This window comes from Halichoerus grypus, chromosome 1, assembly GCF_964656455.1.
Source record: "Halichoerus grypus chromosome 1, mHalGry1.hap1.1, whole genome shotgun sequence".
Taxonomy (NCBI): Eukaryota; Metazoa; Chordata; class Mammalia; order Carnivora; family Phocidae; genus Halichoerus; species Halichoerus grypus.
In genome coordinates this window covers 185,149,671-185,165,828 of record NC_135712.1, presented here as the reverse complement: position 1 = coordinate 185,165,828, position 16,158 = coordinate 185,149,671, and the positions used below count along the sequence as shown (strand labels likewise).

General features: G+C 42.2%; 1 protein-coding gene across 3 annotated transcripts in view; it reads right to left on the bottom strand.

The window, feature by feature from the left end:
* ADAMTS9 (ADAM metallopeptidase with thrombospondin type 1 motif 9) overlaps positions 1-16,158 on the bottom strand; it is a 163,154-nt gene that overhangs the window by 106,941 nt on the left and 40,055 nt on the right. For all 3 annotated transcript variants that reach the window (XM_078076296.1, XM_078076312.1, XM_078076301.1), the window contains 4 exons: positions 15,865-15,960; positions 9,752-9,897; positions 1,249-1,430; positions 1,018-1,154 (listed from right to left, as the gene is read on the bottom strand). In XM_078076296.1, coding sequence (XP_077932422.1) covers positions 1,018-1,154; positions 1,249-1,430; positions 9,752-9,897; positions 15,865-15,960 — 561 coding nt within the window. The remainder of the gene's footprint in view (positions 1-1,017; positions 1,155-1,248; positions 1,431-9,751; positions 9,898-15,864; positions 15,961-16,158) is intronic.

The window sequence follows — 16,158 nt, the reverse complement described above, 5'->3', positions numbered from 1 at the left end:
ATCTTTCAAGAGAAACTGGAGAATTGGATTTTATGTGAAATCCCCTATGTTTAAATACTGGCTATGAATGGAGGACAAAGCATGCCTCCAAGCTGCCAGTGTAAGGCCTGAGGCTCCAAGTGGCCTCTGGAATTTCTCCACATCTTAATGCAATGCAGCAGTGTTGACGGAGGTCTGCGAAGGACACGAGCAACGACCAGAACACCAGGACAGAGTTCACATTCTTGTCCACGCTGCTCGTTTGTGTGAACTAGCCTTTGAGGAGAAGCTCAATGTTCTGCTATGAACGGACTGATGAGGAAATGTGCGCTGTAGTTGTGAGTCGGGAAGTGGGTGAAAGCTCTCAGGAGCCCTTTCCATCAAATCCTACTGACTAGGATTCCCATTTTCCTGGACCACATGCAGGGATCAAATAAATTACCTCAAAGCCGGGCTACATTAAGAATGTTTTCTGATGGGTGAGAGCAGGGAAATGGTATCATGCCCTCTAGAAATCACTGCATGGATGCTTTACTATCAGCCAGAAGTTTCTCGATTTCCCTTCCGAGAGGGATTAACAGCTATGTCTCGGGTAGAAGCGTTCATGCTTGAGATCAGAATGAGAAATCCAACGGAGGCCCGACTAGAATCTGATGCCTCTAGACATCTTCCTGGAGCAGAACTATTGAATCTAGAAAACTTGCTGTATGGAAGCATTTGGGTTTAATCTTAAGCACCGAGGTTACAGTAAAGGAGGGTGTGTATGCACGAATTATTATAATAAATTTTCACAGGGAGGTCTTGCGCAGATCCTCACAGAGCTTGAGAATGTCAGAAAAATGCAGGACACTGGTTCTCAAACTTGGGCATCAGCATCAGGTGATGCCATTGCTGATGCTGCCCTGGGAAACACACTTTGAAAACCACTTCCCTGGAGACAGTGCACAGACGTTAGCCGCCGCTGGTTCTAGCAAGGAAGCCACAAACCACAGCGTGGCAGCAGGACCACACAGTGAAGGAAACGCACCCGGGACTTACCCGGCAGAGGCCTTGGACACAGATATCGCTGGTGTCCTGGCCGCACGGAGTCCCATCGACCACCCTGTCTCGCAGCTGATAGTAGGCCGTGTTACCAGCCACCCTGCAGAACAACTTGCAACGGTCCTTCATCAGAACTAGAGAGGAAAAACACACCGCATTGTGACTTTTGGGCCCGCACCCCGCGCCAGCCTGCCCACCATCCTCGGACGCCTCCCTGGATGCACTTACTGCCACTGTACTTGGGGACCCAGCGCACATTGGGAAGCAGACCGTTGATGTTGAAATGTTTGCCGTCAAAGTGAGCACACTGTTCGTCTCGGAAATCTCGCTTCTGCTTGAGACACGGCTCTGTGTTGCAGGACTTGAACTTCATTCTACGCCCTACACAGTACTTCCCACCGTTTCTCGGCCTGGGGAACGAAAGGGAAAGAACACACACACTGGATAACAAGGCATTTCTCCCCACATCACTCTCTCCTCTGTGGCTTCCTGTCTTCTAGGGTAAGCGAGTCTAAAGTGGCTGACGACAGGGGACAGCACAAAGGCTCTGCAATCTGCATTTGCATTCTGCCTTCACACCATTAAGTATATGATTTTGGGCAAGTCGCTTCACCTCCACAAGACTTCGCCCCTCCGTCTGTAAAAATGGGAAGGCGCCACCGAGTAAGGCTGTCTTGAGGATGGAATGTTAGAGTTTGAAATACAAAACCTGGTATCTATCAGGCAGGGATCTGTCCTCTTTCTCCTGAAAATTCAGTCTCCTGGTTTTCAAAACGTGGAAGGTAAAAGGTATGGAGGAGTAGCTGGAATGCTCCCCGTCTACTTTTTGTAACATGATATTCTCACAGAGGACCAGCCTCACACTTGTGCTATTCTACTTCCATTCAATTTCTCCCTCCTCTCTCTGTCTCTCCCCCCTCACAACCATTGTTTTTCTTTGTTTTGTTTTACAAATGAGATGGAGTAAAAGGAACATCCTCATATTTTGACTAACCTAATAGGAGAAGCATGAGGAGCATACTGGTTTCATTAACTTTTGTGTGAGGAGAGGACATAGTAAGCTTGCCCAGCCTCACAGTGCAAATTCCATCTCGGCATGCAATTATAGGAAATTCAAATGTACATGTATTTTCCAGATGGGACCCAGCGAGTCAATTATATGACACCTCTCCTAGCAGTCCACAGCTTGCCAAATTCATCAGGGAAATGGGAAGATCACAGAATCAGAGGAAGTTGGGCTCACCCACCCAGGGCTGGAGCAGCTCGGGTTTCACAGTTACCCTAGGACATCTCTGAAAGAAAGTTTTCCACTTTTCTTCTTTAAAATGAATCTTTCAGGGCGCCTGGGTGGCTCAGTTGGTTAAGCGACTGCCTTCAGCTCAGGTCATGATCCTGGAGTCCCTGGATCGAGTCCCGCATGGGGCTCCCTGCTCGGCAGGGAGTCTGCTTCTCCCTCTGACCCTCCCCCCTCTCATGTGTTCTCTCTCATTCTCTCTCTCTCAAATAAATAAATAAAATCTTTAAAAAAAAAAATAAAATAAAATGAATCTTTCAGAGTCACTGGGACCATACAAAGTGGTCTTTTTTGTTTTGTGAAACCAGGACTTGGGGGAATGGGACATATATCCATGCCCATAAAGTACAGAACGAGAGCCAGTCCAGCAGGACAGAGAAGGCTCTGGAGCTGGAGCTGGGTTCCAGTCTCAACTCTATCCTCCTTGTGTGACCTTAGATGAAGTTCTCAGCCTCCCTGAACATCAGTTCCCCCTTTTCTAAAATGAGCACACACAGTAGATGCTGAAAATGTTAGCCTCTATGTTAATATGTCAGCAATATGTCCCAATCTAATCTGATCCAATCGAGCAGTTTGTTTTGAGTACCAAATTTGCACTAAGATATGGGGCAGGTCTCAAAACTTCTGCAGAGTGCCCAAGGCTCAGGACAGGGCACTGGTCGTGATACTGTTGCAACGTGCTCCCTAGATCAAAGATGTGTAGACAAAGGCAAGAACATGGGCCTTGTAGCTACACACTGGACACCTCTGTGTCTGCCACCTGGTCTCTCTGAGCTCCATCCTGCACACTGGAGACGGAGATGATACTGTGCACCTGAAAAGCTCATTATGGATCTGAGAAGCTTAGTAAGCGTCTGATAAATACTGTTATTTATCACGAAGAAAACTATATCTAGGGATACAAAATGACACGTAACCTCCCACGATCTGTCTGATTGTTTCTCCATGAAACACAACTAAGCCCATGTGTTTTATAGCTGCATTGTGCACTCAACTCACTAAACCACACTCATATTTTGTCCAAGGGTAAGGCAGATGTAGTACTTTTATACCAAGGGACAGGAGGTTCAGAGAAGTCAAGTACTTTGTCATGGTCCACACAGCTAATAAACGAGCAGAGATAGGACTAAAATTCCAAGTTTCCCAGGTTCTTTCTTTCCCTGTGCTCTCTTGCTACATTATCCAGGAACTATGGTCCAGAGTTTTTTTTTTTTTTTCTTTTTTGGTGCCATTTAGAGATAGAACCTTGGTGTCCTGGATTCTAAGTTCTTCTCTAAGTACCAAGACACCCTAGTCTCATGCATAAAATATCACAGATTACATGTGAGTAATAGATCAGGCCCATATACCTGTTCAGGTGAAACTTGCCTTAAACGTGCTACAAGGAAGACCTCCTTCAATTTTTCCTCAGATTGAAATGATCTTTGTGGACTCTTTCTAAAGGGCCCGACTAACGATGGAGGATCAATCACTTATTTATTGCCTGAAAGTAACTCATTTTTTTTTCTTTTTGAAATTAAATTCTCAACAGTTGATTTTTTCCTTTTGGCTCTCTTATATAAGAAGTCTTAACTCACTCCTGAAATTGCCCAAATGCAGCAGTTCCTTGGGCTGCGAATCATAAATACTCAGAGGCAGCTTCCCTTTGGATGGCAACGATTTCCACCTTGGCTCGCTTTTGCCCACTATCAAGTGGCAAATAGCATTTAGTGACTTCCTTTTTCCTTTTATAAATGGCATTTTTAATAAACAACACACAGAAAACACTCCATGTGAGAGGCAGTATTGTGGAGGGACTCTGGAAACGGAGGGTTTGAATCCCAGGCCTGCCTATTTATTTATTTATTTATTTATTTGAGAGAGAGAATGGGATAGAGAGAGCATGAGAGGGGGGAGGGTCAGAGGGAGAAGCAGACTCCCTGCTGAGCAGGGAGCCTGATGTGGGACTCGATCCCGGGACTCCAGGATCATGACCTGAGCTGAAGGCAGTCGCTTAACCAACTGAGCCACCCAGGCGCCCAGGCCTGCCTCTTAATAATGGTGCAATCTTAGGCAAGTAGCTGAATCTAAGACTCAGTTTCCCCATCTGTAAAAGGGAGATGATGCTAAGATCTACTTCATCGGAATGAGTGAGGGTCAGCTGGGTTAATCCATTCAAACCACCGGAATAAGGCCTGCCACACAGTAAATGTGTAGCTATTACAAGGGCCTGCCAACTCCAGCCTGTGGACCAAATCCTGCCTCCTGCCTGTTCTTACACGGCTGGGAGGTAACAATGGTTTTTCCACTTTAAAAAATTAAGAAAAAATAAAACACATATTTTGAGACACCTAAGAATTAAATGAAATTCAAATTTCAGTGTCCATAAATAAGGTTTAATTGGCATATAGCCACACCCCCTCATCCCATGTTGCCCGTGTACGTTTCCCACTCTATCGGCAAGGTTGAATAGTTGGGTCAGAGATCCTATGATCCGCAAGTCTAAAATATTTACTGAGTATTTTATGGAAAAATATTCCTTTACAGTAAAGGTGTGTCCACCCCTGAGCCACTCCTGTGTAAAAGGCCCCAAGCCACTTTGTATGACTGTGCCCAGCCATGCTGTGAGGTAGGGAGTGGCACCCTTGTTTCTGAATGTTTGTTAATGGGGTTCAGAAACGTTAAGTAACCTGACCAGGTGACATGCTCATTAAGTGAGAAATGCCAGCTGGCAGACCAGCGTAGGTCTCCCCGACCCAAAGCTTATGATCTGGTGTCTTTCCTACGCTGCCTTTCTTGAGATAGGCTTCTTTCCGTATCAACACTCCTTCTGTGACTTTACTTGCTTTTAATGTAAAACAGATTATACTTTATTAATAAACACAAATTTGCCCTTTCAAAACATATGGCTTTTCTTTTATCCCAAAGCATCTCTCCCTGATTTGCAAGGACCGTGTAATGGGGAAGGCTATAGTCAAATGAACTTACCTTTCAGCATGGAAAAAATTCATGTTATAGTTTAATAATTTAGCTGGGTAGGAGTATTTTTTCCACGAAGACAAATAATAAAAATTATAAGAAATACAGCTTTAAAAATATTAATCATATTTTCCAACTATTAAGATCCTTTAAAAAAACTTCATGTCAAGTAGGGATGGAAAGGACTTACAGAAACTGCCAGATTAATTACAATGAAAGTAACTATATTCAGCACAGCCAAGCTGAATCCTTCTTTCAAGTGCACATTACACAACCATGCCTATTAACATACAAAGACAACTCATGATACTACATGGCCAAAGCTACAGAGGCGGTTTTGCAAAGATCATCACAGGTGTATTCCACCCTCAAGGAAAGCTAAACTTTGGTCTGCAAATGGGTTTGAAATCTCAACTTCTGTCTGTACTTAAAATGTACTTAAAATGAATTGGAGTAGGCAGATTAGGGTTAGCACAAGGAAGGAATTTCTAACGATAGGACAGGCAGCCCCAGAAGGTAGTATGTTTCCTGTGCGTGGAGGGTTTTGAGAAAGGGTCTAATGGCCAATTGCCGAGGATGCTGAAAAGCTCTTCAAGGATTAGATGGGATAAGCCAGAGAGCTGTCCTTGTGATCATTAATGACCCTTCCAAATGGAGCGGTCTATAGGCCTGGATAGCTTTATTCATTCATTAGTTAATGGCTCTCCCAAACAAACCAATTTTTGAATTTTGAAATAAGCTTATCCAACTCAGTGCCTCAAAAAGAAAACTTTCTTGCAATTCTTTATAGCCAAATGATGAAATAGACACATGTCTATTACCTTGTTGGTCAGATTTCATAAGCAGTTACTATGGTGAAAGCCTGAGTGGGAAAATATCTACTTCATAATCTTTTTCTCAAATCTATGAGTTTATTAGTTTTTAAATACCTCCTAATTTAAAAGTAAAATAGAAGCGCCAGAAAAGGGAAAGCTTTGTCTTTTCCAAAGAACTGGCATGGTTTTTTATTTTTGATGGACCTGTAAAAATTCTATAAACTTTTGTTCTAGCCACCAAGAAGCTCAGAGTCAATGTAGAGCACAAAATAACAAGGATAGGGCTCAAGGGCCTGATAATGCATCTTCTAGTTCCAATGCTGGCCTTGTTTTGGTACTCTAAGTTATGTTTTTGGTGGTTCTGGTTTTAGATTTTACTGTATTACATGTTTCTTACAGATTGGGTGATCATGAAATTAATTGTCCAACCCAGGACACTTAGAGAAAGTGAAGGGTAGCTATTAATAACTTCTCCTGACAATAGATGTGAACTCGGACTGTCTTTACAGATCAGAACATATGCTCATCTTATCTATAGGGCATGGGTCATAAATGGGATTAAAAAACAAATAAAACATTAAAAGACAAAACAATGATGCCCCATTCTCATGATGGCAAATCAGTAGCATTACATACTGGTTGAGATCAAAAACCATTTGACCAAAATCAGAAAGCATTGGTTTCTACAGCTTGCTCACAAGGACACCATAGTCCCATGTGTATGGCAAGGCTATTTCTCTTTTGTAGCTTTAATGCTTTCAGGGGGGAAAAAAAAAACAAAAAAAACTAAAAATGCCACATAAAGTATCTGGATGCTAAATACATCCTTGAACTGCATGAATACTGTGAAAAAAAAATAAAAACAATCCAGTGTTCTTGATAGAGACATACCTTGGATACTAAAAATGAGGCTCTACATTATATTCAAAGGGCTCCTCAAACTGGGAAAAGGCAGGTTGCCAGTGACGGGGCCACCACTCCCCTCAAATTCCTTGAGAATCAGAAGCAACCCCTTCTGCGTTCTGCATAATGAACCATCTGCTCCGTGAATTTCTCTGCACAGGCTTTTAAACTGAGATTTGGATCTGATTTTCCCTTTCCTGTGTCCCTTTCTCTTGTCAAACTGACTTCCCCACCACTGCCATTGTAAACTTAAAGTTTTCTGAGGCAGACTCCTTCCTCAATTCACAGGGACATCCCAAAGAGCAAATAACTTGGAAGAGCTTTAATGAAATGATGTCAGGGCTGACACTCAACTAGGTGGATTGTATTCTTTTAAAACCTCCCATAGCAAACAGCAAGGACAAGGACCTCTAATTGAAGTCTTTAATGATCAGTTCCTAACTTCTGAATGTGAGGATCTTTGCTTTACTTTGAAGCTCAAGATACTTTCCTGCTGAGATCTTTACACTGGGTGATTTTCTTTGTCTGGCTCATTCCAATTATGGAGTGATTTATCTCTCTCCACTTTCCACATTACCTCTAGAACTGCTCTAAGACTTAAAAAAAAAAAAAAAAAAGACCAAACACTTCTTTTGAATGAAGTATTCTTGGGTCACAATTTCAAAAATGTCCACTTGTTGGCAATATTCATATCCTTATGACAATAACAGCTCACTGTAATAATAATAATTTGGCTCATTGTAGCCACCAAATAGTTTTTAATTTTTAAAAAGTGTGTCATATTTGCTATTAGCTTAAAATGCTTTATTTTAAAGCTTCAACAATACAAACAGCTAGGATTTATAATGGACTTTAAAAAGCAAGTTGTGGAACACTATATATAGCATGATCCTTATTTTGTATTACAGAATACTTATTTCATATACTACATATTACATGACAAATCTTTTTTAAAAGTCCAAAGTGATACATATCAAATCATTTTTCCCTGGTTATTTCCTCGTGGGGAGTAGGTCGGAGGTAGGAACAATGATGACAGAAATTTTTTATATCATATAGTTTTGTGTCTGGATTTTTTGAAGGCATGTACTATATTTATACTATTATTTAAACAACTACCACAAAATACTTTATTAATACTCTATTAATACTCTAATGTTTTGTGTTTATACCCATAGTTACAGACTAGAGTCTATGTCTTACAGCTCTTTAATTATCTTTGTAGAGGTTAATATCATGTGGACATGATATTACATGTTGGACTGTGAGCAAAAATAAATGAAAATAAATAGATCATCATCTGTGATTTGTACTAATGAGTATTTATTAGGCCGGGGCTTACAACAGTGGCCTAAAGCTATGCTCTTTTTTGGTTAACACGATTCATATTTTTTCTTATAAAAAAAACTGGAAGCTCTGTCAACACTAGGCCCTTTTCCTACCTGTGAACAACCAGCTAGGTCTGAGTAGCACCCTGCACTTCGTCTCGACTACCCTGCCAGACAACCTTATTATACTGTACCAACCTACTTCCCTGTTTTACCTGCTTGTTTCGGTCTACAATTCAGTCTGCTACCCCTAATGTAGGCTGTGAAACATAAATGAGTACTGTGCATGAAATCACTTTACATAATCCCAAAACAACTGGGTCTTAAATATGGTTATTGGTTTATACATCTAAAATCTATCCCTATTCTATGAAGACTTCTTGGTTCTCCAGCCTATATACATTCAATGGCAATAATATCATGTATTATCTTCTGTCCCTTTAGATTTGCTACACCTTACATCCATACAAAATTTGATGTCATTCCTTACGGTAAAATTATGATTTCTTAAATCTCCTTATAAACACACATGTCTACTGTGATAGATGCTAGGAAAAAACCCCATCAACTTCATTTGAGAACATGTACTAAGGCTAGGCTAGTAAAGACAGCCATAGTCATATAATGAGAATTATCCCGAAAAGCAGGACGCTCCCAATCTGTACACTGTCTGGTCGTGGGATGGACTTTAGGTGTCTCACTGTACAACAACTAGCTTGATTCCAAAACTAATTCCTGACTTGGGGCTCCTAGTCACTTAGGCTCTGCTAATGCCGCCCTGGGGGGGTCTGTGTGCCCTTTTTGGCATTTTAGTAGCTAACTGGAAAGGCAACAAGACACCTACAATCTGGATAGAAATGTCCAATCTCTTGACTTCCTCAAGAAAATCCATCTGTTCACTTTGTTAGCTTACTATACCAAGCTCGGCAGACAGTGAGATATGCCTGAATATCAACTTGTTAAACAGACCAACCGATACAACAGCATCTACGGTTTGGAAGATGGTACTTTTTTTTTTTTTAAGATTTTATTTATTTATTTGTCAGAGAGAGAGAGAGAGAGAGAGCCAAGCAGGGGGAGAGACAGGCAGAGGGAGAAGCAGGCTTCCCGCCGAACAGGGAGCCTGATGTGGGACTCGATCCCAGGACCCTGTGATCATGACCTGAGCTGTAGGCAGACGCTTAACAGACTGAGCCACCCGGGCGCCCAAAGGTAGACAGAACTTTTAATAAAGGACCACGGGAGGAAATAGACTACAGGAGACGGTGCCTGGGAAGAAAGAGATGGGATATTATCGGTCTAGGCAACCCTAGAAATCCACTCCCTCTTGAACCGGGAAAGAGCTCTCCATCTGCCTCCAGCTAAATCATTCCCTTCTGGAATGTGCCTCTCGTGCTCTCCCGATAATGACAGCAAGAAGTTCTAGGACTTACTCCGGTCTGTTACACTCGCGAACAGCAGTTTTGATGCCCCCTCCACACGTTCTTGAGCAGGTTCCAAAGTGACTCCAACTTCCCCAGGATCCATCAGTCACGGGGGCCTCCATTTCTTTGGGGACACAAAATCCAAACTTGCAGTGCTGTATTTAATAAGGCGAACAGTGAGGGAGAGCTCGGTGCTGGAGACATCATAGGACCCGCTGTCCTTTTGAGTATATACCATACTTCATGTCCCCCCCTCCCAACCCCACCATGTGCTGGTTTGAAATGCTGCCATTTCATCATCTATATGAATAATGGAAACAGTAGGGATTTTAATGTCGTACTTATGGATTTTAGGTCTTGTCTTCATTTACCACTTGCTTGAATAAAACCAGCCAATGAGTGGTTGGCTCCAGACAGTCAGGCTAACTCCAGTGGCCGGCTTCGAAGTGCTCAATTAGTCTACTTGAAAAAATGAGGAGAGGAAGTGGGCAGACTGGTTGTAGACGGGGCCAACACGAATTCCTGAATTCCTGGATTTGTAGAGCGAATCTCCATTAAGAAGGCTCAGAGACATTGTGAGCCTGGTAAAATATGTTTTACTGCTCCCCGCGGATTTGAAAAGCCAATTTTAATTAGGTGGGAGAGAAAAAAAAAAGCAAGTTACATGATTCCTATAAACTCACTCCACCAAAGCACACAGGATGAGATGAGAGCAAAATGGACATATTACAGAGAGCCCTAAACTTTATGGCTTTTTTGTTACTAATGGTTTCAGATTCTCCAGCCTACAGCAGGAAGAAGGCCATGATGCTTAAGACAAAACAAAACAGAATAAAACTCCTCAGCAGGACAAGGGATTCGAGAAGCCCATTTCAACCCTCTGCCATTGTTGGGGTGTGAGGCCCTGACACAAAGCCGAGGTCACTGAGCAGCGGACAAAGGCAGAGTAGAGGCAGTGACCGCAGGAGGGTGATGCCCCTCGGCTCGCTCAGATCTCTCAAGTGGAGCTGACGGTGGCCGCCGGCCGTGATTTATCTGCAGGGAGGGCAGAGGCAGAGGCCCACAGCAGCCAGGGTGGAGGGGGGAGTGTGCTGGGAAAGTGGACAGCACATAAGATGCAGGGGAAGGTCCCCAACTCAAGGGGCAGCCACACAGAAGGCTCGGTGAACGATCATTCAGAGAGCGCAATTACGCTTTCTCTATTTTGCAGCGCCCTCTCTCTTGCAATGATTCTCCTGGAGTATCTGTATCCCTTTCCCTGGGCTGTGTGGCTGAGGCTTAAAAGGTTCTGTATTCAAAGATCCTGGGCAACGCCACGCCCAAGAAATGTGGGCAGAGGGATAGGTGATGACATAATTCTCTGACATCCTCTTATATTTGTCTTTACAGGGGTTGTGAACATTTATTGGAACATATGCACATAAAAATAAATGAGAAGGGTAGCTTAGTCTACAGCAACACCATCCAATGAGAACGTGCCATAAGCCACATACTTAAAATTTCTTTTAAATGTTTAGAAGCCACATTAAGTAAAGCCACATAAAAGTAAAAAGTAAAAAGAAAACGAAAATTAAGTTTAATACCTTTTATTTAGCTCAAAATATCTGAACATTATTATTTCTGTATGGAATCAAGATAAAATTATGGGTTTTTTAAGATTCTTTTTCTCATACTAGGTCTTCAACACCAGGTGTGTATTTTCACTTAAGCACATCTCGGTTGAGACTGACATTTGAAGCGCTCACTAGACACCTGTGGCTATTGGCTGCCATACTGGACAGCAAAGGCCTTAGAAGGACAAAGCTTGGCAGGCCAGTGGTCTGGTGCGGAGCCATGGCTCTTCCACAGACTAACTCTGTAACCCTAGGTGAGTCCCTGACTCTGTTCCCACAGCTGAAAAATGGAGATCAACCTGCCAAAGTTGTCTTGAGTAGAACACGAGACGCAACGTATCTGAAGCACCTAGTACACAGCGGAACCCATAGGGGACCTGACTTAAATAAAGTCAGTAGGATAATGGCAAACATTCACACAGCTCTTAGGATTGGTCAGGCACTGTTCTAAGCATAGATATATATATGAACTTAGTCTTCCTAGCACACTATGAAATAGGTACTCTTATTACCCCCATTTCTACAGAAAAGAAAATGGAGGCACAGACAAGTTGATGCCAAACATCAGTAAGGCCACAGTCAAGACCGAAACATAGACAATCTGACTCGAGAGTACACTCTTCACTGTGACATGTATGGCCTCTCAATTGCGAGCAAATGGGGACAATGATTTTGGCACGTAAACAAAGAAAAAATTAAAACAAAAGCAAGATTAATGACATGGTTAGGTGAAGTTGAGACTCCCAAGTTGTCCACTCAATACCCGTTCTCTCTTTTATCCTTGGAAACAGAATCTATATGTCCCCAGATTCTTGTACAGATAAGAGCAGTCAAACAGATGTCAGCAGACTTCATTGGGTGATATCCCTGGGAAGGTCTTTTTGCCTCTTCATCACCTGCCCCTTGCCTTCATTCTGCCTGGAACTCCCACTTAATGGCTGGAGTTGCTGCAGTCACTCTGTGACCTTGAGGATGAAGTCCATTTGCATATGATAGTTGTACAGGAAGAAATTAGGAACCTGGGTCTCTGAGATTTGTGGAGCTGCCACAACAGTTCCATAACCTGCCTAGTTTTGGACTAGTTTCTTTTTGTGTCAGAAAAGAGCCAATTTGTTTACATTACTATAATTGGGTCTGACCTAAACAAAATTCCTAGTTAATATTCAATCGGGGTCATAGCAGATGACCCTCAGATTCAGCCTTCAAATCTTGCTGCTAGAAACACATTTTATAAGTTCTACAAAGTAACAAGAAATTCCTATACTTCTAATTAAAAACTGGTCGGCAAATCAAGTATTCCTTACTGATATGACCACTGATGGGTAGAAAGAGAAGGAGAAGAATAACCTTAGAATAAGAGGAAAAGTGCCTGAAGTGACAGAGGCTGGAAATCAGGGCTGTTTGGGAGCTATTTACCAAGACAATCTATTTTACCAGGCAAATTGGACAAACAATTCTTAACATACTGGAATAGCCACTACATCATAACAAAGCACTAAGTAGCTGGTGGAGTCCAAGCCAAAATAGAGCCAACCTTTTCTAAAAGTGTCCAGAACAATTTAAATGGTATTTTCCCTAAACGCATCTCTTTTAGGAGGTTGGAAGAGGAACCTGGAGGTCAATTTTGTCCCAAGGAGGCTTAAAACAAGAGTTTCAAACCTCAGACTCATGAACGGGGTTAAAATGAAATGTTAATGGGCTTAACAAGAGAATGGAGAAAATAAAGAGAATTAGAGTCATTCATCAAAATAACATTGTGTCAGCAGCCCAAGACAGATCACTACTGAGGGAGCAGGGCCAAAAGAAGAGAAAGAAACAAAAAAATTAACCCCACCTCAAAGGCAGTCAGAATCGGCTGGAGAAAAGGCATAGGATTTTACTGCTAATTCCAAGAAAACGGAACAAAATGAAAAAAAACACAAAGCATTTCTATGCCAACAACCCACCATCTTTGGCATTTGCAACATGCATAAATGCTCTTGAGGGAAATAAACACATATATGCCCACATCTTTAATAAAAGCTGCTAGACTTGGCCACTTTTTCTAAAACAGAACTACCAGCGTACGTATCATGTTCTCCGCATAGTTGCGTCTCAGAGAGTGTTCTGAGCCTGCCCTTTGGAATGCCTTGAGGTCTCTTGCTTTTGCTAAACACAAGTGTACATGGAAAACGACTTCTGAAAGACCTCCCAAATTTCCCCATCCCTCAGGTATAAGATTACCCTGCAATCCCTTATCTTCTGCTCCTGTTACAAAAACAGAAGATTAGAAAAAGATACAACAGACGTCCTCCCGAATTCTTTTGTGTCGCAGGGTTGACTGGGATACCACACCGCTACGGTGAGCTTGGCAGCCTGTTCACCACAATTTCACGAAATATAATTCACTTCATCCTATTACTGAAAAGTCTTTGTTATGGTTTTTCCAGCAATAACATATATCAGAAATAGACGTAGTAGGTGGGTGTCTCAGACTGGCTAAGAACCATAACACAAGACCAGTGATTTTTCTGAGATCAAAGGGAATCAATTTAAGTAATAGAGTGGGCTGGCTCTGACTCAAGCCAACTAACCAAGTCATCAACTAGGTATATAGTCTGTTGTCATCTTCCAGCAACTGCTAGCACCCGTCTGGGTCACTGTGCTTTAGCAGGACTCTGAGGCCACATCGTCATTTTGTAAGAATGAATGAATTCTTAATGGCTGCCATGGAAACCTGAGAACCATAATCCCACTCAAACCTATGATCTTTTGGCCATCAACATGCTGAGTTAAATCTCCCACAAAAAGTGAAAAATTCACTCTGGCTAAGGAGATCTATTTCTCTTTAAGCTAATGAAAGGTGCAAAAGCTGTTGTGCCCATGTCCATATACAGTTTTGGTTGGGCTGTTATTGGAGAAAGCTATATTCTCAACTGCTGAGGTCTCAGCCATCAAGAAGTGAGAACATGAGCTGACTTAGTCACCAAGTAAGTCAAGAATAAAATCAGCTTCATTGTAATTTTTAATTTTTTGTACTGAACTTTAAAATTTTTCAAATAACATTCATACCCTCCAGCTCATGTAACTTTACAACCACCATGGCAGATGAGTAAGGAAGTCACTAGTCCTCCTGTTTGACCACTGGAGACTGAGGAGCTCAGTGAGTTTGAGGTACAACCACCACAGTAGACCCTGTGGCCCCTTCAGACAAAGCAAAGGAGGAAAATGGGTGGGGAGGGGCTGGGGTATGGGGACACTGCCCTAATGAGCTGAGTGACCTTGGACAAGTCACTTCTATTTCTGTTCCCACTCTATAAAATCGGGGAAGCGAGAGTTAAAGTCTGTCACTTCTGAGGACCCTTCGATGGAAATATTCTGAGTGCCACTCATTCCTCCAAAGTGGAGGCAAACAAGAAAAGAACAGAATATTAGAAGTGAGTAAAATGGACAATGGGAAGAAGAGAGAAGAAAGGAAAAATACATGTAAGGATGACAAGAGACTCAGACTAAAGCCCAGGGTTTGCATCACTGATGAGTGAAAGAATGCCATTTGCCATAGGGATAAAAAAAAAAAAAATCAGGTTAAGGTCCAAAACTTTTAGTAGCCAATGTTTTTGGGTGATGATGATGAGGAGGAGGATGATATCACTACTATACTAACTTTTTATGTTTTAGATGGATACCAGGTGCAGAAGTTTGTACTAATCACACTTCTAGGTGTGTGGGGCATTGTTATTTCCGGACCGTATAAGTCGCAGATTTTTTTATTTTTTTGGTTATTAACAAATAAGTGGGAACCATTATAACCAACTCAGAATTTACATTTGCATATATCCCAGGTGACATCACAGCTCCTTAAAGGGACCAACACAGGCTGGAAAAAGCCTGGTATTCCATAGTGAACAAAGGAAGTTCACTGTATTTCTGTGTTTCCTTGATTTTTAAAATTCTATTTATTTTACTTGAGAGAGAGCGAGAGCAAGCTGAGCTGGGGGAGGGACAGAGGGAGAGGGAGAGAATCTCAAACAGACCCTGTGCTGTGTGTGGAGCTGGATGCAAGGGCTCGATCCCACAACCCTGAGATCATGACCTGAGCCAAAATCAAGAGTCAGATGCTCAGTTGACTGAGCCACCCAGATGCCCTGTGTTTCCTTGATTTTAAGATGCTCCATCAACTTAAAAACAGCCTTCCACTGCCACCTCCAAAAGAGACAGAAGAAAAAGAAACAGTGTCCTGCATTAAACTAAAAAGCATGTCGGGATTTCAGGAATGATAAAATGAGAGAAAGGATGTTTTCAAATTAAGGCAATAATGTTAGCTCTGTGTCTTGTATCAGTATTATGCCATAATGTAAGTTTTCACAATTTTCAAAAGTAAAGTTGAACCTGTTACCCCCAAAAAGTATCATGCATGCTAAAACGCACTGTATCAGCATATACTCTAAACAATGGTGACTAAGCCGACAGCTAACATTTTGCCCATTTCTGCTGCCCCAAGACAAAAGAACGGGTTGGGGTGCTACTTGCCTTTCCAGGCTCACACTCGGTCCCATCTGCCCAGGGCGTGTGCTGAGTCCGGCATACTCCATCCACATTATTGCACCAGAGTCGTCTACACTGCATCTGTTCAATTCGGTTAAACAACAAGTCAGTGACAATATGATTAGATGATATGGAACCAGGCAAGGATTGCCAACAAGATACCATAGGTTAGAAAGGGACTTTTTTTTTTCTTGGTGTGATGAATGATAAAATATTCCAAGGGCTACAGAGAGCAGCCCATGAGACACATTTCTATGTCTGGTAGGACTTCAGGTGGTG